Consider the following 23,496-nt stretch of genomic DNA (forward strand, 5'->3'; position numbering starts at 1 on the left):
TGACTGAGAAAAGAAATGGGAAACTGTGAAAAGCAAGAGTAGAAAGCAAAGGCTGTGAAGAGAAGGAAGGAAATAATGTAATTTCTGATATCCAGTCTGTGTTGTATGTGTTCATGGTTATCACAGGTACGTGGGGGATGGCAGGAAGGAGGAGGCATAAGGACTTCCTCCTTACCTGTAAGTGCCTTTGGCTGCCTTCAGCTGGGGAAGGACTGGTAGGATGCAGTGCCTGGAAAGAGCACCCTCAGCCACTTCCCTGATGGCACTGAGCTGGCACGCTGGAGGGAATCAATGCCACCCAGAGGGGCACTGACTGGCTGGAGATGTCAGCGGGTCCAGAGGAGGGCACATAGTTGATAAGGGGACCGGAACACCTTCCGTCTGGAAGAAAAGCTGAGAAAAACTGGGGTTGTTCAGCCTGGAGAAGGGAAGGTTGCATGGAGGCCTGAGAGTATCTGAAGGGGGTCTACAAGAAAGGCAGAGAGGGACTCTTCATTCAGGAAGTATAGTGACAGAACAAGGTGTAAGGGGTTCAAACTGAAAGAGAAGAAGTTTAGGTCAGATATATGGAGGACATTGTTTAGTGTGAGGGTGGTGACATACTGGAACAGGTTGCCCAGGGAAGTTGTGGATGCCCTCTCCCTGGCAGGTTTCAAGGCCTGGTTGGATGGGGCTTTGAGCAATCTGGAGTAGTGGGAGATGTGTCTACCCATGGCAGGGGTGTTGGAACTAGATGACCTTTAAGGTCCTTTCTACCCTAAACCATTCTATCGAGCTGTGATTCCAGGAGGAGGGAGCTTGCATCCATTTTCCTGTCAATTGATACAAAATAATCTTTCCAGTCCCAATTTTCCTTATATAATTCTGAGATCTAAATTCCATTTAAGTCTGTGACACTGTTGTTTCCCATGTATGGGTGTTACTCTGTGTTTCAGGGCTGGACTGCTGGGTTCAGAGGGGTGGAAGATCAGGCAGGGCATGGAGCATATGCTGTACTGTGGCATTCTGGCCACATGCTGTTTGATTACATACTCCCACCATCAGTTTCTCCTCCATTAAGTGTGTTTTGCAATATGCCTTTATTTATTTTTTTTCAAGGAAGATGTGAACAAACTTTAAGTGGTGCTTTTCATGTAAAACATTCAAAGAGAACCTGCTGTGTTAGCTAAAAAGGGTTAATTTGAAGTCTCATTTAAAAGCCACCAAATTATTTGCCAAAGGACAAGCTCATTTTTTCAGCTGCTGAATTTCTTTTGCCCTATAAATTAGTGGTAATAATGTTAACAGGTTATAAAAGGGGAAAATGTAGCAATGGAGCCATGTTAGTGCAAACCATTTGTCTTAAGTGCTAAGTTGCACTTTAAATTATGGTTTTGTTTTTAGGAAACTGGGGCCAAGCATTTCAAAAGTCTCAGATCCTTAACTTCTTGAAAATACCTTGAAAAATATTTGTCTAGGTTTATGCACCTGGAATTTCTGGTTTAAGTAATCTTACTTTGGGATAACTTTGCTGTGATGATGGCAACCCTGAGCTGTGGTGTAATGGCCTGTGGTCCAGTGGAAGGTGGGTTGGTTGTTTTTCACATGTCAGTATTACAGTAACACCTGAGTTTAAGATGTAACATCACACTTTGAAAACAGGTTTTGTTTAGAATGTGGTGTAAGCACTGAGCTTGTTAAAATTCAGGTATTGTTTTTTCAATCTTTTTGTGTAGATGTTCAAAATAGGGATTTCTGAGGCCACTTCATCTCTGTGCTTGTATTCCACTCATCCTGATGAGTCAGCCTTATTGAGAGAGCAAAGATCAATTTCTTCCAGTTTGGGGATGAAAAAACAAAGATGGTTTCTGCTTTTCACAGCTATAAGCCAAAAGTGGCTGACTTGAAGAGAAGATCTCTTTATTTGCTTGTCTGAATATTGACAGTTTTATAGAATTAGCAGCAAAAGATGAGCAAAAACATGCACTTGATATGGACAGATATGTTGCCCAGCAAACAAACCTGTGGACAAAACTGATGAGAAAATGTTTATTTTAATTTATTTATTAAGCCTTTTTATGGTTAAACCCCATAGATTTATCTGTTTATGATTGGAGGTCCTAAATATGGAAATGAATTGAAGTAACATTGTAGGCACTTAATAAATTATTAAACCAGTTCAGACTTCTCCCACATCAGGTCTAATACTGCCACATCTGAGGTGATCTTTGCAGTGCAGCTGTAAATGCAGTTTCCAGGAGTTGAACACAGGAAGTAGAGATGAGAAAGCAAGGGGAGTGCAGAAGTGCAATGTGGTTACCCCTTACAAAGGGAGTAGTTCCAGTTTTGCATTTCATATGAGGTGTTAAGAGTGGGCTTACATGAACACTGATTAGGGAAGCAATTTTAAGAGACCATGTGTCAGGACTGCTATGTCCTGTCATTGTAAATGGTGAGATTAGTAGTGCTGAGGAAATTAAATGGAATTCCTTCAGGAAAGGCTTTTAAGTTAAAAAAAGCCAGTCTCTTACACGCTCTTCAAAAGTGAAACAAATACCTTTATATGACTAAAGTTTGATTGATCTCACTTCCTCTGAGTATTTTGTCAGCATTTAGATGAGGTAGCTATGGAGAACATGTATGAGTATACATAAATACTTACACAAAAAATATGTACATCCATAGAGTGTAGTGAGGTATTGCATGAAGTCTTCTTGATAATCAGAGCAGTTGTTAAGCTGTGACTATTTGTGTTCTCCACCATGGAAATATTTATTCAAAGTGAAAATGCATGAGGAGCTTTTGAAAGTGGTAGTTTGTGTCACTATTGTGCTTATAGTCAGCACATTTTCCAAAATCAACAGTATTATCTCTTTCTAGGAAGGTCTTTTCACGTTCAGTCAGTGAGGTTTCACAAGCACAATCAAGTCTGAAGGCTCCCTGCTGCCCACAGTAGGGACAGGGGTGCAGGTTTTTCCACTGGCTGTGGTGACAGCCAGCCTAGGTACTCCCCAGACCTTTCTTGCTGCTCTCAAAGCCACCAAAGCCAACAGAAACCTGCTTAGTCTCTTTATTGCTGAGTTACTTTCCTGTCATGTTAGTGAGTTGAATCAGCTCCTGTGGAAGGCAGGTTTGATCAGCATCAAAAGAGGCATAAGATAGCTGGAAAGTGTTGGTGGGAAGAAGAAAAGTGGAGAGACTGAGGCGCCCTGGGTTTGGCTGTGGTTAGATGCTGGATGATTCATCCTGTCTTATAAACCTGCAGTGCTAGGTTTTACTGGTTTTTCATTACCTGTAGCAATAACTGTGTATGTATAGCTCTGTCAAACCTGCCATCCCACAGACATGTTCACTTGGGTCCATCTCCACCCAGATGATGTGGCCCCCGGTCTGTGTGAAGCTGAGAGCTGTGCCCTGGGTGCCAGGCACAGCATTTGTCACCTGCCAAGCAGCCACCAGGGCCTGGGGCCTGTCCTGCAGCTGGGCTGGTGCTCCTGAGCAAGCTTCAAACAATATCCAGGCATGAAGTCACAGTGCCCACACCTGCCTTGGCTTGAGGCATTCCTCAACAGCATGGGGCCAACATGGTGTTTCCTAGTCTTCTTTAGAACCTTGACAAATGTTGAGCACTGAGTCTTTCCTACTTAAAACCAAACTAGATAATAAATATTCAGAAGTCTGAAAAGAGAACCTGTAGCAGGGCATATTCCAGGATTGATTTCCTTACCAATTCTGCAGCCAAGGGCAAGAAGCATTTGGCTAACTGAGTGGGGACTGTGGAACAGTACAGTAGTTTTTGCCTTTTTCTTTATTGGTTTTTTTAAAGCATCTCTTTTTGTGTTTTTCAAGACAAGACTGAAGCTTTTAAGTGTTTTGTGGAGGGAGGTTTTGTCTTGCTTGAGCACTTGATCAGGATCAGTTTTCAAGGTTTGTTCAGTGAGACATATAGTGATAATGAACTCATCCTTAAAGAGTCAGTTACAGGAATTCAGCCTTCAATTGAACTTGTAATCTTGTTATTTGTGATTAGGAAAAAGCTGGTTTACTTTCAGTTATGGAGCCATCTTTCCCAAGTTTTTCTCCTTCCTTTTGGCTTTTGCTGCTTCTGAGATCCCCACTGCATTTGATGGGACTGAAGCAAGTGGTGGCCAACTGCTTGCAGCTGAAAGCCTGAGTAGCAAAGCCAGGTTTCTTTATTTTATGAAAGGTACTGTCCACTGATGAGGATTTTCAATCCCTTTGCAGCTGAGGAGCTGGAAAAGCAGCCCCAGCCTGGCCTGGTGTGGCTGGCAGCGTGCGGATCACGTGTTCCAGTGCTGCTGCTCTCGTTCCAGCACTCTGTCCAGCAGCGGTGTTTATCAGATCCTCTGACACACAGCACTGAGCAGATGTTCCCTTTTTTAGTATGGACTGATGCTTCTGACGTGCAAACTGAGATTAGCAAAGGGAAGGCTTATAAAGTTTCATGCTTGAGTGAAGCACCTATATGTCAGTTTCTGACAGGCAGAACTGAGGGGAGGGAAAACCAAACCCCAGACGAAAAAGCTCTCTCCAGCTGCTTTTCACTGAGTGCCTGGTGTTGCAAGCAGAATCCAAGCGCTTCAGTGGCCAAGGATTAGAGGCAGTGACTGCTAGCCTGTTCTTCTGGTGAGCTAGTCACAAATGGCAAGGCTCCCATGCAGCCCTGGGCCCAGTGACAAAGTTAAAGCAGAAGATGATTGCAGGAAGTTGCTGTTGTGCTGACAGCTGTACCATCTGGTACTCTGCATTTCTGTGGCTGTCAAAAAGATATTTTTGAAAGGAAATCACTTCTCTCTTAACTCTCCAGATGTGCATGCATCCATATGCACCAGCATCCAGAATTTGTTTTCTCTCTGAAGACCAAAATCTGATTTGCTGGTAATTGAATTGACAGATAAAAGCAAGACATCCTATTGAAAGAAGAGCCCTTTGTATGCAGGTGTAGTGAATGCCAAGTGTTGATGAAGCTTAGGGGACTAGGTAGGAATGGTTAAATGGAATAACGGGGCTTGAATTGGATAGAAACCAACTACTGAGAAGGAAAGGAGCTCATAGAGGTGGTAGAAAAAGGGGTACAACCAGAACTCCTGTAAGTTCAGTGTGTCTGTGTGAAGAAAAGGAAGAAGCTTGGGCCAGATGAAAGAAATTAAATAAAAGGAAAACTTTGGCTATGCTTTTACTTTGAAGCTTGGATAGCCTATCAAAAATAATACTAATGTTATGAATTAAAGGAAAATCTGTTAATGGTTTGTAGAATTGTGTGATACTGTAATTGTTTAGGAATGCTTGTGAAGTGTTTAATAGATTCAGTAAAAGCAATTGGAAAATTTTCACAACTGCAAGAGTTGCTCACAGCTCTGTCGTTGGGATGCCCCTGAACCAGTAAACACAAGAGACCTCTAAATCTCTCCTGATCTTGTTGAGGTTGCTCTCATTAGTCACCAGATAAGATAAACTCTTCATTGCATAGTAGTTCCCCTTGGATAACCAATGTCCCTTGGACACTATATTTTTGAGCAAAAGATGGCTGCATATGGAGTTCCAAATGAAGGTCAGTACGGATCAAGCATGTGACAGCTACTTGCAATTCTGAAAAGTTGTCTTGGGATATTTTTAATCAATATGATTAAGAAAAGCTGAAAAAAACACCAAAACAATCAACAAAATCCATCTAGCCAGAAATCTTACCCTTGCCCCCCAGTCTAGTGTATGCATTTTATAGTCCTACTATTACTGTATATTTTGGTACCTTCATCTATACTATTGATACTGCCTGAGATGGGAATCCAACACTTGTTGTATTGGTTTGAAAATCATTAGTACTAGTATCAGCACTTTGAAGCACACCCATGAGTATGCAAAGAACTGAAGTATATATTTGCAATTTAAGTAGGTAACATTTTGCTGTGAGAGACTCAGAAGACTTGTTTCCTTAGATAAGCACAGATTGCTGAAGTTTACATGTGTGCTTTTGTGCCTGCTCTTTGATGAATTCTTGTATGGCTGGTCATGAAAGTAAGTATGGTTTTCTCTCTTTGCCTCCTGAAACTGATTTTATGAAATCTGTGATTTTCTTCTCTGTCATCTTTAATTTACCCAATTTTAGGAATACAGTAAAACCAATAGTGTGGGTAGGGTGGTTTGACAAGTTCCAGTACTGATTTATTAAAAATAAAATGGTTTTGAAACCTGGTTTAGAGTTTTTTGCTCTAAGCAGGCATTAAATTTTTATACAGTTTTCCCCCCTTTTGGCCTCAATACAGAGCTCTCATGTAAACCAAGCAGAATGCTTCCTGTTGTTTTCTGATAAAAAGTGCACTTCCATTCATTGTTTCCATGCAATTTCCTATCTTTCTGTGGTCAAGAGAGGTAAATCTGAGACGATTTATGGGCTATCTCTAGGGAAAATAGACTTTTATAACATGAAGTTTAAATGTTTTAGGGAATAATGAACAGGGAATGTTAGAAATAGTTTGTGTCTGCTTATTTCTTCCTCTTTGTAATATCACTTTGCTGAAGACAGCTTTATCCATTAACAGTGATGAAAATTGAATGCTAAATGTGCTTCTTCTGTTAAGGCACAATGTTTCTTTGCATTTTTAGGTATTGCTTGTTATCTGAATAATTTTTGTATCTTTTACAGTCTTGTTAAAAGTTTGTGATTTGAGTCAGGCATTTCTGAAATACAGCCATGCCTGGGATGCAGGGAAGCCCTCAGTCTAACATTGACCAGTTTAAAAAAGTATGGGTGCTTCATGGGATGGAAGATTAGTGCAAGAGAATAATCTGCATTTGATTTTTTGACTAATTGCTTGAAACTTGGGTTTTTTCTCTACTACTTGAGGATAACAAAGGGAAAAACTCAACAATCCTTTTTGAAACATTGGTGAACTACTTTGTTTTCAGTTCTTTGGCATGGAAACCAAAAATTGTGCTTTCTGGATGTGTTTAAATGAGAGTCAATGCATACATGCTGTTCTGTTTATGAGTATTAAAAAGACGCTCTTATGTTAGTGGAAATGTTTTCGAAATATTGGCTTGGGAGAAGGAATGGGAAGAGAGAGTAAGAGCATATGTGGATGAGTTTGCACATTCAGGCATGGAAAAATACTAGGAAGAGTTCCTGTAAGCAGTGTTTTGCTGCAAACCTCGAGAGAAGGTAGGGCTCTGACAGTACTTTTGGTCAGAACCAAGTACAGCAGAGGTTACATGAAATGTAGCTCTGTGGTAGAGTACATCTGCTTTTGAAAGACGTCTTTGTTTTCCAGGTGCAGATGTTTGTTTTCTAAGATTATGCCTCATGGGTAGCAATGTCTTGAGACTGTGCTCAGCGGATGTTAAACCAAACAGGTTTTTCATTCATTGCCTTTTCTGTTTAGTTAGCTTAATATGTGTATAAACAAGACACCTAGAGTTTCTTTTGTTAAACAAGATGCTGAACTGATGGACGTTGCCTATCTTGGCCTTGCTTGCTTAGGTATTGAAATAGAGTTTTGCTGTATAACAAAGGAGTATGACTTTATAATTTGTAATTTTTCATTAAATGGATAGTTTAGGTTTAATTAATATTTTTTAAGTAGCAGCACATTACTACAGCGATTGAGTTTTATTTGAGAGTTAACCTTTCCAATTAAACTTGGATCAGTGTTATTTGTTTGTCCTTATGAGGACAAAAGATCACTATAAGCTTATTTTTCAAAAAGTGAAAGAAGGAATTTCTGATTTAAAAAGGTAATTTGAATGTTTTTCTACATGGAAAAAAGCTGTGAGGTCCATGCAGGTAACACTCAAAATTAGATCATCTCTGCTAAACAGAGATAAACATTGTGCTTCTACCAGTGGCTGGGAGCCATGGGAGTGGATGTTTTGCAGCACATCCACCAGAGAGGCATAAAAAATTATTTTGCTTAGAAGGAGAAGCCAGCATCAGGAGTTTGTACCAAGCAAAACAGCAACCTAAAAAGGTATGGGACATGTCATCTGAATGATTCCCAGTGGGCCAGCAGATTATGTTAGATAGACTTTACTATGTATAACAGAAATGTCTAGAGAAACTGCAGAAAATACAGGATCAAAAGACATGGGAGATTAAGTGTAATCTAATGTGTTGAAATGTCTGAATAGTTTGGTCCATACATGGAATAAGTCTGGGCAGAGTTGATAATAGTGGAATAGGAATTAATTGGAGGATAATGGTTGGGATAGACACACATGGAGCAGGGGTTTAATTGCACGTAGCATTAGCTCCAGATGTCAGTGTCAAGGTGAAGAATGTAGGTTAATGCATAGTTCCAGAGAATTTTTTTTGTTCTTGAAGAAAGGGGAAGGGTTCAAGGACAGTGTTGTGGAGTTGCTGGAGGTTAGTGAGCTCGATGCACTGGAGTAGGAAACCTCTGCTGAATTTCTGCAAAAGCACATGTTTTTAGTTAGTACAACTTGTATGTTTTTAACTCCTACAACCAAATCTTGCCACCTGTACTGGATATTTATTTAGAATATATTTTTTCTCAGTAGAAGTTTTATAGATCATTGAATTCAAATAGATACCTGTGGAGTCTGGTATCTTGGGTGTTTTGGTTGGTTGGATTGGTTTGTTTTTTCAAAATAGCCAAAATTAGTCCATGTTTGTGAATCTTCTCCCTGCAATTTTAAACTTCTCACCCTTGCTCCAATGGCAGTTCAGTCAAAAGTAGTTTCACTGTGAAAAATATGCACTAGATGTGACAGTAAAAGAACTCCCTGAAAATTAAGGATCTGAAGGGAAATGTGTAGATTTATACAAATAAAAAATGCTTTAGACAGTCATCTTCTTGAGTCTTCCTCCTGGCCACTATGAAGGTCTGATATTCTGTACCCTGCATCTTCCTTATGGCAATCCCACTGACTCAGAGGGGAAAATGATGGAATCCAGGAGTGGTCTTGGACAACCCAGCTCCTTGTGGTTGCTGATCATTGTGGAGGAGCCTCTCCTATTCGTGAGCAGAATCACTGAGGTTTCCTCTACGTCCTTGTCTCTCGACACAAAGCTGTGTAATATTTCCTACCACCCGATCTTCTCTTTTACATCTCTCAAGGCTGCTTGCCAGAATGAACTGTTCCTGAGCGTTCATGTCTTGTTCAAGTGCTTGCTTGTGAGTGTGAAACTGGTTTTTTCACGGTTATCTTTAATAAAAGCTGTTTTTTATATTAATAGTGGAGGTTGTCCATTATCCTCTACATTGAAATTACTTGGAATTTGGATTTCCAGGTGGTCTTCTGTGAAGGGGTGTGCAGGAAGGAATTTAGTATTTACTGCTAGACAGCCACCCATACTGAATAAGTAGTAGTGACTAACATTTTCTCTGGTAGTGATAGTTGTCACTTCCTTCTGTAAATTCTTATTTGCCTCAACTCTTGTGTATATTTTTTGGTATAAATGCTTCCCTCAGTGAGAAACCCTTTATGAGAAGAAGGTTGTGTAGGTGGTAACAATTGCTCCATGTAGAACAGTGGTCCTTTGCCCATGCACTTTTAACTTGAGAAATGAGTGGTTAATATCAAGGGAAGAAGTTATTGCTGAGTCTTGCTCAAGTGCTCTGTGAAGCTTTTTAGTTCAAGATTCAAATGATTTCCCCTCTCTGTTGTCATTCAAACATAGGTTTGTTCTCGCCATCGTTATCACTGAGAGATTTAAGAGAATACCCTTAAAATTAACCTTCTCTTTTGTGAAAGTCTGTCATTTGGGCACACTGAAATCTCTACTTGAGTTAGCCTCCTCCACATATTAATGTGCCTTTCAGCATAAAGTGATGAATTCTGGGTTTATACATAATGACTAGATTATTGTCATTCTCTCATTCAAAAATCAATTACAATAATGCTGTCCTTTTTCTGAGGAGTGTTCTATCCCCTTGGTGTGGCTTGTACCCTCTGCTATGGCATATGGGAACCATGCTAATGTGCTGTGGAGCCCCCAGCACAGATTCAAGTCATTTGCAAGAGCTGCTCATGCTTTTCAGCTGACAGCGCTGCAGAAATCACCATGGGAATGCAACAGAAACTACGTTACCCTTTATTATTTGAGTAAAATCAATCACAGTTATGAGTTGGTCTTGGGTTGTTGTGTTATCCCCCTTAGTCTTACTCTCATTTCTGCTACCTTCTTACAGCAGAACACATGTTACTCATTAGTAGCATGTAGATATGGGAAACAAGAATGTTGAAATTGGATTGAATATGTTCCAGATGGACACAGCTACACACTATCAAACAAGGTTGGGTCTGCACTGATTTCCTTTAAAATATTAATTGGAAGTGAAAAATAATTCCATACTCAACAATTCTCTTGAATTCTGAATTCACTAAACATTTGAAATAAGTATTTTATTGGAAAACATATACCTAATAATTGGTTCTTAGAAATAAAACTGCCTAACCTGCTTTCCATCCTCTAAAGGCATTAAGCAACTAAAATTTGATTGGGGTAGGAGCCAGGATTCACTAACAAGATTAAGTGGTTACATGCTCCAGAGTTAAACAAAACCCAAGGACGGCTGTGTGTGCGCACTTAAATTCTCAGCAGAGAAGGCACCAAAGGCTTGTGACAGTGCTAGGATGGATAAACTGGAAGATATCTTTGACCCTTGGTGCTTTGATTGGAGTGGAGATGTGGGAGAACATCTATACATATTTAGAGCTGATAAGGCAATCTTGATGTGTTAATTGGACATTGATAATGAATTTTGGCAGGATGTTGGTGTTGCTGATGCAGGTGAGGAACAGGGTGTGAGGCTGGAGTGGGAAACTGGCAAAGCCTCATCCTGGTGTTTGTGGAGGGCAGAGGGACAGTAAAGCCCAGGTAGATGAGGCTGTGGTTTCCTGTTGGCTTTTCAAGTAGGTGGTGTGGAGGTGATAAACAATCAGATTAGTAGCATCCTAGGGAGAACTTTGTTTCGGTTTTTTTTTCAGAGTGGTAAATATGCATTTTGTAGGATTTAAACTACATAGAGAAGTAGCTGGCTTTCTAGTCAGAGAAAAGTGATAGGAAGGAAGATGAAGGATCTGCGAGGGAGTCAGAAGTTGCTAATTTGGGTAGAAGAGAGGTCTTGTTGCTCCCACTGGAGTGACAGTGCCTTGTAGCAGCATCCACCTTTGAGTGGGGCACATCTGCAGGTGCAGTAGGAAGGGCTGGAAAGAAATGCAGTTTATGAATGTTGAGCCAATAGCTCAAGCATTGCTGTGGTGCATGCAGTATAAGAAAAGACTAAAGTAGATCATAAATGCAGAAAAGGTGGCAGAAAGAGCTGCCTTTCACTTTCCTTTCGCTTGCTGCTAGCTCCAGGCATGCCAATGTATATGGGCCTGGCACTACACCCAGGTTAGTGGTTGGGCAGATATGCCAATAGCAGTACATGAGAACTGTGGTTTGATATTGCCATTGTAAGAGAAACGGTGATTGTGAGAGTCTTGAATTGCTGGGAAGAGCAGTATGGGCCCAGGACACACCTACTGAGGCACCTGTGTGAAACTTGGCAAAAATTAGACAGCTGGAGCAACGTCTCAGTTATTTACCCCCACAGCATGCCTTGCATGTGGGCAGTCTCACAGCATGTGTGGTCTGATTGCAGTGGAACATCCTCCGGTAGTCCAGTCATTGGTTCAGATTCCAGGGCTATATCCCTTTCTCTTACAAGGCTGGTCTGATCTGAAAGCAGTTCTATCAAATGCAGTAATTCCCCCAAAACATTGGTTTCTTGGACTTGAGTGGCTTAGAGCAGCCTTGTGCACCCCTTCCCTCCAAACAGATGTGACAGAGGGGACGTCCCCAGGCTGCCAGGGTGTGCAGGCAGATGCTCTGCGCTGCTCAGAGTGGCCCTGCCCCAGTAAGCCCTGCTCAGGAGTGGCACAGCACGTGGGCTCGCTGCCAGCGAGGTGAGGGAATTTCTGCTGGAGATCTGGCCCCTGTCCAGCCAGGGTGGAGTGCAGGCAGAGCAGGCATGCCTCATGCTGCCGGTCCCTGTGCAGATAAGCTCAGCTGCACACAGTTATCCAGGATGTGAACTTCTGCTCCCTCCGGGACTGTTTCCATCTTGCATGTTGAGCAGAACAGAGGGATTTCTTAATGTGCATTTGAGGTGCCAGCAGAGGAGGCAGTTACAGCCTGAACAAAACAGTCACAATCATCTTCCCCTTGTAGGATGTGAGGGGAAAATCCAGATGTCTTTTATCTAATGTATTGAGTTTGTTCAGAGTAAGTACCAGATAAAGGCTGGAGGGGAGGATTGGCAGATGTCCTGCATGGGGATAGGTGTTCACAAGAAAATCACAAGGAAAGTATTTGCTTTTTCTCCTCAACCTTTGCTAAGTGCACATTTTTGTCAGCAACTCCATTTTTGGTTTTGTTCAGTCCTGTGCCTTGTTCTTTGTGGGTGAGTGTGTGTTATGACTGAAACATCTTAAACGTGAATTCCATTCTGGGTGACAAGAAACAATTCAATGAACAGGTGCTCTTTCCTTCCCGGCCCAAGAAATGCTTGTGGAGCTTAGAGAAGCGTTCTGTGCAGGTTGTGTAACATGGTGTGCTGTAGGACTTACACATCAGTGGCCCGGCTAATTTAGCAGCTGGCTCTCTGATCTGCTCTCGTACATCAGGAAAGTGCAGCCTTTCTACTGGTTTTGTTATTGTTACAAATCCTCAGTATTTCTTCAGCTGCTACAAAGGGCAACTTTTTAATTAATTTTTTTCTTAAACTGAATCATATCACTGCTTGGACCAGTCACATTTTGTATGTGTATTCTTTAAAAGGAGCTAAATAAAAACCAGAAAACCTCAAGTCAGTGCTGCTTGGTTAGTGCTACTGCTAAGCTCCTCATTTAAGGAGAAGAAAGTTTGTTTATCCTCTGTACCCCAAGCACATGCATGCGTAATTTATGCCTTGAGCATTTCCTTTACAAATATTCCTGCTCTGTGGGAGCTCATAGGATATGCGCTATGCACTGGTGGGTTTCAGGAACGGCCTCTTTGAGGCCTGAGGCACTGCAGAAATCTCCCTGTGCTCAAGGGCTTTGCTTTTTCTAGATAGTCTGGTTTAAGACAGACTCTGACTTGTAAGTAAATGGCCAACTGCAAGCTGTATTTTGAAAGAACCGTGGTTTTAACCAGCGAAGTGTAGGTCAGTGCTAATACAGTTAAACACAAGTGTACCCCAGTGTCAGATGATCTCTAGTGTGACAATAGCTGGCTTTAGACTTGACAAAACCAGCTAGAGCTGTTCCATTTAATCATTTGAGGATTTTCTTTATTTTGAACTTCCTTCAAAGGAAGCATTTTACTTCAATTGCAGATGTGCTCAATTTGGAAATAAACCTATGCTTCTGCCTGTATTTCTATTTTATGCCTGGCAGCTTCTGAACTGACTGGTTCATGTGAGTCTAATTCTTATCTGAGTGACTTTGGTGCAAATTAGGGGTTAAATCAATTATGTTCTCCTGCGACCTTCTGAATCAAAAACATACATGTATCTGTTACTGTCAGGGGTGGGCTTGAGCCATTTTGGAAAAGCAGGGCTGCTTTTCATAAATATTTGTCTTGATTTAGTTTCCTGGGATATAGTTTAAATGTAAACTGCTCTGTATGCTTTGCTTTTGTGCTATCTTGCTCTATCACATCACACGGTCTCACGTACTATATAAGAGTATGGCACTACATCATGCTGTGGTGATTATTTGAAAGGGCGTACACTCTGTTTTGGACTAGATAACTGTTATCAGTGCAGATAATTGCTGTCAGACACAAAATAGACTCAGTAAACAAACATTTCATTTTATCATGTGACAGATGCCGGCTGTTTTGTACAGTGTATTTGAATGATGTTCACTATAAATCAGCACTGCTTCAAAAGCAACAAATCCAGCTCACCCAAATCCTTCCTGACATAATTACCTTTCTGATTGATAGAAAGTTTTCATTGTTATATACACATGATGGCATTTACAGTTGCAGATAAGTGTTTGACATAAACATCTAAGACAAACCAATTCCCCTGACCGCTGTCAGGGGTGGTGGGGGGAGGTTTTTTGTTTGGTTTTTTGTTTGGTTTTTTGGGATTGTTGGTTGTTTTTTGTTATTTTGTTTATTTTTGGTTTTGTTAAATGGGGTTTTTTTAGACTTTATTCCCCTCTCTTTGTTTTTCTCTCTGGTAAAGAAAAAAAAAACCTTAAGTTTTGGAATTCATACTTGAAAATTTAGACTGTCAGAGAGAAATGAACCAATGAGTTAGCATATTCAGGACGACTTAGAAATGCAATGGGAGTAAAAGTCTTAATTTTGTGGAGAATGAGCACAAAGCTTCTGCTTGTGTTCCTGTGGATTTTCTGAACAAAAGGATCATCATTATCTGACAAGTATAAACAATGCATTGCTTTTTTTTCTCCCAGTGATGTGTGTCTGTGTCTTTCTCTGCAGGTCCTGTGCCTCAGAGGGAATGTGTCTTGTCGCCTGTTAACAATTCGCACCCAGTCCATGCCTTGTTGGAAAGCTTTACAGTCCTGTCTGGCTGTGCAAGCCGGGGCACGACGAGCCTGCCCCAAGAGGTGCACGTCCTCAATCTCAGAAACCCCAAGGAGGGTCTTGGCCATCATGAAAGAGAGGTAAAGGGGAAATTAGTTTTTCTCCAGATCCCTGGTGATAAGTATGTCTGCAAATGGGATTGTTATATGTTAATTTGCTGCATAAAGTTATTTCTGAATTGTCACCAAAGTACCACAAAGAGCCATGTGCAATTTGCATGGAGACTGTCCACCTACACTTTACATGTCATGTGAATAAACTGCTTCCCTACCTAGCCACCCTCTTCATTATCTTTCACAACCACAAAGTATACTTAAAAAAGGTAGGGGGTGGGCAAAGGAAATAAGAAACAGATTTAGATCTCCCACAGGCCTTTGCAGAATTGGCTGTCTTCAAAAGCAGATCGTTTACCTAAATGTGTTGTAAATTAACATGAATACCTTTGGAACCCTGCCATGACCACTATAAACAAATACTGAAGTTTAGATTCTTTTACAGCCTTAATGCTTCGCTGAGGGGGGGGACTGCTATACAGAAAGCAAGTGTTGCTGACTGTGGTAGTCTAATTACTTATGTGTGCTGCACTTGCAGGGACTGGCAAAAACTTCAGCTGTTCTGAAAGCAACAATAGAATAAAATTTTTGATGTAAGGTTGTGCCATACTGTTGTTTACTCTCAAAACACATCAAAACAGAGTGCCAAAGTGCAAAGAAAACATTGCATGCCATGACAGCTGAGCCTTTTAGTTCATATTCTTACAGTATTACACACACAAATCCTTACTACTGTGTCCTGTGGGAGCACCGTGTGGGTACACGATTAGAGAATTTGTAAAGAGAGAACAAAAATGATGATCTAACAGGGACAAACTCTGGAAAAGAGGGTCTAAATCTGTGCTGAAAGAACTTTCAAGTGAAGTCTTTCTTAGTGATTAAAATGAAGGCAGATTCCCTTGGCTAGAATCAGTCTTTCCACTGACTTCAGTATCAGCCTTGTTGGGTTTGTGGTGACTTCAGCTCAATGTGTATTGTATGCATCCATGAAACTTCAGCTGTTGTGTTAATTTTCAGTATATTTATGGTCTTAAATGTCTAGTTTATGATGAGAAAAATTACTTACAGTTTTTTCAATAGATACCTTATTGGCTTCCATTAATCAAAATTGTCAGATCTTCTACTGTAATGAGATGAATACAAAAGTTATGCTTTTTTGGTGGGACTGTGAATGAGGAACAGATATTTTTATATTTGGAGGGGGTAGTGGTGGTGTGGGGACTTGTTTTGGGAATTTTTTTTTGTTTTGATGTTCTTATAACCTTTATTAGTATACCAGGCACTGGATGATCAGCCTGTTAAGTACACTGTGAAAGATTGAAAAACGTGTAGGTATGATCAGTTCTCTGGACATGAAGCCCAAATTGTTGGGCTTTTTGGTTTTCTCTGGGTTTTGTGGGTTGTTTGCTTAGGGAGGTGGTTGGGGTTGGTTGTTTGGATTTTTTGAGCATAGTTTCTGATGAGAACTAAATAGCTCTATGTGATTCTGCTGTAGATTTTTTAGTGCTTCTCTCATCTCCCAGGAAACTTTAAATCCATTGCTAAGTCAAAGGCAAATTTGGTGTGAGTAGATCTCACAAGGTAATCACAAGTTTTATTGAAAGTGGGCAGAAGAGTGCCTGCACTCTGGGGCTGTGGTACTGGGGGAACTTGTAACTCCTTGGTTACTAAAGGGTGCCCAGGGCAGGCATGGAATGGGCTGCAGCTGGAGCCTGTACCTCCCGAGAGAGCAGCATGACTCAAGTGTATTTGCATAAGGCCAAATTTCCCTCTGGGCCGTGACGCGGAGCTTTGTGCGGCCTGGCCTGGCGCGCACACAGCGTGAGCCAGCCACGCTGCACGGGGGTGAGGGCTGTGCCCTGCTGCCTGCTCAGAGTTACACAGTGCTGCAATTCAACACCTGCCTTTGAGTAAAAATACTTGCTGTCCAGCAGAAAGAGGCTGCTTGAGGCTCATCAGATGTGCTTATGCTAAGAAAGCAGTTTGCCCTAAGCTGTCCTGTCTGTGTGCTTTGGGGTGTACTGAAGTGTAGGGCACTGAATACATCTCAGCATTTGAAACCTGTGGCCTCCTTCTCCCATTTCCTGAGCAATTTCCAGTCACGGCCCTTGGAGATGGCTGCTCTGAAAATGCACAGGAAGCTGGAGCAAGGTTTGCTGGCAACAGTGTTGAGCAAAAGAGTGTAAACAACTTGGAAAGATCAGATTTTACTTATAGGATCAGGCTCAGAGAACAAAGCAGAGCAAATGTTATCTTTTCCATTATTGTAGAAACCAACTCCAAGTGGCCCTTTGTCTAAAAGTAGAATGCACCCATCACCTTAAGTTACATGAGCTTGATTTACCAGCTGAGGTATTTCCTGTTGCCTGCAAATGCTGATAGCAAAGGTAGAGATCTGTTTGTCATGTAGTATTTCCAGTAGACTCCAGAATAAAACCAGTAGTTTTGTTTGACAGCATATTACTTAGATTTAGCAACATTGAAAGCATGTTTAAATAAATCATGTATTTGTTCAGAGGTTGGCTGAAGTTTTAATGATATGGAACGCAAGTTCTGAAAATCTTTAAGTGAAGGCTTGCTTTGGGGGAGGAGGTTGGGTTGTTTTGTTTTTAACCTGCACTGTGCTAGAATGCTGCTAAATTACACATTCCTTACTTGCTGGGAGGAGTGTAAACTTCCCCTAGCAAATCCCTTGGAGAGTTCATGCATTAAACATACTTGAGCAGTTATCATGGTTCTCATAAAGATGTAACATATATGTATGCATTAATTTAACTCTCTTTGACACTCATGTAGAATATACACACAACAAGCGTTTGCAAATTTAAGGGGTGGCTGATGAGGGGGAGGGTGTGTGGCAGGGGTGATGCAGGCAGGCTTTTCAGTAAGGATTAGTAAGATTTGAGTGCTTGTCCTTCCCTATAAACTGGGGAAAAGAAGACAAAAGACAGACTGGAAATGCATAGGAGTGTGTATTCTGAACAATCATTGCAAAACTGAATCAGTAGTATACCACTTCTGTGTTACGGTAGAAATCTGGTAAATATAAGCTCATATCATGAAATATTGTTATCACATTTATGATCTTTAAGGAATTTGTTTGTATTTTAATTCATTAATCCCATGGGGATGAAATCTTGTATGTTGAGACTGGGAATGTCTTCTTTCTTCAAGTAAGAACCTCCACAGTTCCAATCTCTTTCAAATATTTCTTAGAAATGTCTTTTATCACAATTCATATTTGGCCATGCTTTATCATAGGAAATAGAATACGGGTGCATGTAATAGCCTCAAGTGTTTATATTGAACTTGGCAAGAAAAATGCAAGCCTTTTTTGTTTGTTTTATTTGATCAAATATTCCTGGGGAAGTGAGTGCGTGTGTGCATTTCTGTACTGATCTGAGTCTCAGCTGAATGCCAGGAACTACTGAACTCTTACAATAACTTTCTCTTTGGCTTTGGGTATCTTCACTGCTTCAGTTTCTCAGTTTTTGGAAAAGAGATAGTTGCTTCCTCATGGAGCTGTTTGTTCTGAGGAAGAATTATTGTTTGCAGAGTAACTTGGAAACTCTAGAAATTTGCACCAGAAAAATGTGTATAGAAGAGCATAAGATTATTTTTAAATCAAAGTCACTTTTCAAGTATATTATCAAGTCCTAAATAAATGGAGGATTCTTTTCTTATGCCTGTTGGTTGAATCTCCCTGAGCTTCTTTGGGCACACAGTTACAATTGAAATAGTTAACAGGAGGGAGGAGGGGCATATGAAGTTAATCTCATGTGAATACTTAGGATTGAATACATATGAATACATGGAATCAGAGTGCCTGGCAATGGATTCACTATTGTTTTCATGGACATCCTCATCCTCAAAAACTTTGAGATGTTATGCCTGATACAGATGTTTAACATGTGTTCTATGAAACGAAGGCAGGAAAACTAAGGACTTGTCTTTATATTTATAATTTTGAATAATGCTACTGAGGCTGTAATAATTTGACGGACCTTTTTCCCCATATTTAATCAGTGCTACTCGGCAAAAAGTTAACAATAACAATTTTAAAATTTCCTTTGAGAGTAAACATGATATTAAAATGGCTGTTAGCTCCTGGAATAGGCTAGTTGTAATAGGCTGATCCTGAATTCAGGATAATTTTTCTGTGTCACAGTGTTTTTGGTTTTTACAGTTTTGAAGATCTAGGTGAAGGTGGTGAAAACCCAGTTCATGTTGCCTATTATGCTGCATATTTACTGTATTTCTCAATGTGTTTGTTTTAACTGTTTTCAGAAGTTTAATACTACAACAGCTATACCCAAGGCTATGTAAGGGAAAAATGTTTTGTTTCATGCTCAGGCATCCAGAGATCCAGGAACAGCCTTGAGATTCAGCTCAGATAAAGGGGCCACTTTCTGGGCATATTTAAAACATGCTGACCTGCAGCACCAGAGTCATGGTCAGAGGGAGCCTGGAGGTCATGTGCTGACCGCAGGCAGGAAGGGAATTCAAGGTTTGTTACTTGACAGCTGGAGTTAGTGAGGATTTTGTTACCTATTCATTTGTTTGAATAGATACACAGTGCTGCACGTGGGTATATTTAGTATTTCTGGTAGGTCAAAGGCCTTTGCTTTGAAGAAAAGTAGTTGCTGCTTTAGAAAAAGAAGCTTTGAGAGATAAAACAAAGCACTGTGCCTCTGCCAAGGTACAGACAAATTCTGAACTTAGCAACAGTGTTTTTCTTTTCTTGCCTCTTGACTTTCTGACCACCTTAGCTTGGCAGCAGTTGTGGATCTCTAGCTCTAGCAGCAGACCTGCATGTTTCAATGCATGTTCAGGGGTTTTGAACCTTCAGCCTGTTCAGCTGGCCAGGTCTCTTGTTATACTGAGCCCATCAAGGTTAATTTGGGCACTTCACCCGTTACTTCGTGTTCCTTGATGACTGTGGCTCATGAAGTTGTGCAGACGCAACATAATCAGTCATCCTGGGTATACAGAATAACAATGGAAAGGGACTTTGGCCACCTGCAAGACTCTCTGTCAAATTTAAGGTTGACTACTGCTTTTTATTGTAATTATTTTGCATGGTGTTTTGTGAGGGAAGGGTGCCACTTAAGAATGGGAAGTCCAGATGAATTACTGCTTCCACCAGTGCTCTGTGGCAGTGAGGTCTCAGAGTCAAGCTGTGAGTGATGCTGTGGCAAATGTACTCCAGGAACACCCTGTATTTGTTCCTTGGAAAGCAGGAGTTCCTCATCACATGCATCTTTGATCCTGGGTAATTTCCAAAGTTTGTGGTAGCTCCACTGGCTCACCAGAATGGTTTCACAGGCTGCTGTTTTACTCCCTTTATGCACAGCCATGCCCAAGAGCCCAGCTGGAGTACTGGACTAAATCAGAAGATAAAGTACATTATAGACCTTATAAAGCCTTCAAAGTAGTGGAAGCATGTGCCACAGAAATCATAATCATTCAGTGTCTCAGGTAACTCCATGTCTGCTGAAAGCTGCATCTCCCATGCAGCTGATACATTAAATTAACTTAATGTCTTAATTGCCTTCAGGATGAACATAGCATTACCATATTTTTAAGAAAGTGGAGTTTGCTTGTTGTTTGAAAGCCTTTACAATGCTCTTTCTCCTCTCTGTTAGCACTTGGAGGCATCTGTGCTTGCATAAAATTCCACCTTTTTTAATGTGGCTTTTTCATCTTGTTTGTCTGGACTGCAGTCTTTGCATGTTGTTTTTAGCCAGCTCAGGATTTGCTGGTCACTGGATTTGGCAGTCCTTTCATGTTCTGCCCACCAGAACTGCCAGAGGAAGTCCTGTGTTGGCCAGAGGAGTCTGTTTGTACAGAGCCTTATGTCCTGCAGGAGCGTGGCTGGATGCGTGTCTGCCTTAAAGAGGCAGCAGTGACATCTCATGACTTGGAAAGCACTGTGCAAAGCCTCACTATTTTCTGTTTTTAGAAATGGGGCTGTTTGCTGTGTGCAGAAGTGAGCCCTGTTCTCAGTTGAGGGAGCTGTGTGGAGCGGTGGCTGAAGCCCTGCCAGGGCCTACCACAGAACGCTAGCGGCTTCAGAAGGAAAAACGTCAGTGTGAGTTTTCTGGCTGCTCACAGTTTTGGGTTTTGCTGACTGCTGCTTAAAATGTTGTGTTGGAAGCTGTAAACTGGACCCTTGTTTTCCTCTGAGGCAAGATGCAGCAGGTACTGCTGTGCTCTTGCAGGGCTGTAGAGAGCAAGAAGGCTGCTGCTGTTTACTGGATGGGCTCTTCCTGTCTCTCTGAGGCTTGGATGTGTGAGCACACTGTGCACGTGGGCTCACACGGTTCTTTCAGGCAGATGTGTGTTGATTTTTGATCATAGACTGTGATTTGTGTTCATGGTCTCCAGTTTCCTCCAAGCCTCTGAAATGTCTTCTTTATAAGTTACTGCTTTGTCTGTAATTACTTTCTCCAAGAAAAGATAATTAAGGAAATGATGGCATTTCCAGGAGTCCATCTATATCCCAAACTCCATGGTCAGGTTCCAGTCTAGCTTTGGGCTGATGCATGTATGTGTGAGATATTGGAGCAACATTTGTCAGGAGGGTTCATATTTATGTTGTTCTCTAGAGTGTCTGTTTGAACCAAAAGCTGGAATTAATGAAGTCGTTCTTCTTCAGCCTCCCAGTGCAGGGGAAAATTTCCAACATAAATTGTGTGGAGCTTGCCCTGCCTGACAGCCATGCTCCTGAATCAGCTGAAAAAGTAAAACCATGTTGTGGCAAGATAGAAGAAAACAAATGTTTTAATTGGTTGGGTGTTTTTATGTTGATCTTGCTTTTGATAACACTCAAGTGTTGTGTTTCTCTAGAAGAGTCTCTTATTTTCCCTGTGAAACATAAGCAGTGTACTTATACAGTAGCAAACACTAAACTACTTTAGTGATTCATTAGTGCAGCTCTGTAGTTTCTGCTGGGTGTCTAGCATCTCACTTGTTGAAAATACAGGCAGTGGAAACTTGTGTTTACCTGAAATAGCCTGTGTAGAGTAGTTTAGAAAGCTCCAAATGGATTTAAGGAAACAGTCCTGGCAGATACTTGTCATATGTCTTTTATCTCTCAGTTTAAGAAGCTTTTTCTTTGGGACAGGAGCTGCTTTTTAGTAGGTAATACTTATATATCCTCTGACATAGTTAACTGCCTCCATATCCATTTTTTCTCTTCAGGGCACTGGACACCTGTTACACAGCTATTTAGTAATAGTTTAGGGCAGGGGTGGGAGAAGGTAAAGCAAGTTAAAATTTGCAGCTCAGGCGATGCACTGAAGGAAGACTTAGATCTGCAATATATGTACAAATAAATGTGGACTAGAAAATTACCTGGAAATTTGTTTCATTTCTGCATGAGTTTTCTACCTTAATTATTAAAGTAAAACTCAGTGTGATGGTACCATTTTTGAATAGGCCACTAGCAACAGTAGGGGAGAAGTTGTACTTGTGGTGTACAGGGACAGATCCTCTGCGCTTTAACAGATCTAAAGCCAACAAGGAATTTTCCCACAAAACAAGACTGTCCCCTCAGGATTCATTATATGCCATGTGAATGGTATTGACATCTACTGATTTATGCAAAGCTGAGCAAAGCACTGTGTTTTGGGAAGCCTGGCTGATCTGCAGAAGGGCACATGGCACAAATGGTTTCACTTAATCTTTGGGAGCCTGAGCATCTCGATCAGGTCACAGACAGAATGGGCAAAAGGGTCCCATCTTTGCACTGATGGGCATCAGTTTTCTATTGACCAAAACATGGGGCTGGTCACTGTGGGCAGCCCTTGCTCTGCAGGTCACCACAGTGGGGGTTGTGTGAGAGTTACATTTGGTTGGCAAAGCTGAGCAGAATTGTGTGTGCAGAGACTGCTTTCTTTGCTGCAGACAGAAGTTTTTGAAAAATCTTCTTTTTCAGGAAGAAGGAGAATTCTGGTTCTCAAAGAATGTAATGTTTAACACATTCAGTGAAAATTGAATTGATATGTGTATGCACAGGGGAAGCTGGCATTTGTATAATTCAGGTAACAAAGCTAACATAGGCGGTATGTGTTATGATATCTACATAAAATTTATCAGTACACACTTTGGTTGTACTTTCAAGATGATAGTTACAGAGCTGTCTCAGTATGACTTATGATAATACATTTATTGCCCTTTGTGTTCTGTCCTTATATCCACCTTAAACCTTCAAGTTTTTTTACGGTTATTATTCTTGCACTGTGAAAGTCATACCCCTTTCTATTGCAAATAGGACTTCAATAACTGTCCTGCATATTTGCCAGGTTATTTGTGTCAGGAATAGCTTTTATTATCTGGGTATTTGCATAAATTATTAGCATTTGGCTGCTTCAGCTTAGAATGACAATTTAAGAACATCAGAAATTAATTTGCTATGTTTTTGTCAGAAAATAAATGATGTGAGTAAGCTCTGGGCAGAAATAGCCCAATGTTTTCATGAAGCTAGAAGAACTGTTTTGTAATGTCTCCTTGTGTCAGAATTTTTTAAAGTTATGTGAGCTGTGGTGCTTTCTGAACAGGCACTGCATTGCCAGTAGAACCTTACCAGCGTGGTTGCCTGCTCTTCCACTTTTGAGGAGCAAGTATCACTGGTGCAGGAAACTACCAGTTATGAACCAGACACAGACAACTCTGCTGCCAGGAACAGAGCAGTATGTTTAATGTCATACAGCATACTCATCTGGCACATGATGTCTTTGATAATGTTATAGTACTAAATTTTATTTGTAATTTGATTTTTTTGGTCTGTTGTGGGGAGCAGCTGATTTACAAGCCACAGGAGGAGATCTAAATGTGCTGCAATTCCATCCTATTACACAGACCCTCAGCTTGGTCATTTAATACTGGGGCAAG

The 23,496-nt window shown here is 41.0% G+C and overlaps 1 protein-coding gene across 2 annotated transcripts in view; it reads left to right on the forward strand.

Moving 5' to 3' along the window:
- TGFBR3 (transforming growth factor beta receptor 3) overlaps window positions 1-23,496 on the forward strand; it is a 113,940-nt gene that overhangs the window by 34,553 nt on the left and 55,891 nt on the right. For both annotated transcript variants that reach the window (XM_064719943.1, XM_064719942.1), the window contains one exon: window positions 14,444-14,628. In XM_064719943.1, coding sequence (XP_064576013.1) covers window positions 14,444-14,628 — 185 coding nt within the window. The remainder of the gene's footprint in view (window positions 1-14,443; window positions 14,629-23,496) is intronic.

The sequence above is a fragment of the Zonotrichia leucophrys genome, chromosome 8 (assembly GCF_028769735.1).
Source record: "Zonotrichia leucophrys gambelii isolate GWCS_2022_RI chromosome 8, RI_Zleu_2.0, whole genome shotgun sequence".
NCBI lineage: Eukaryota > Metazoa > Chordata > Aves > Passeriformes > Passerellidae > Zonotrichia > Zonotrichia leucophrys.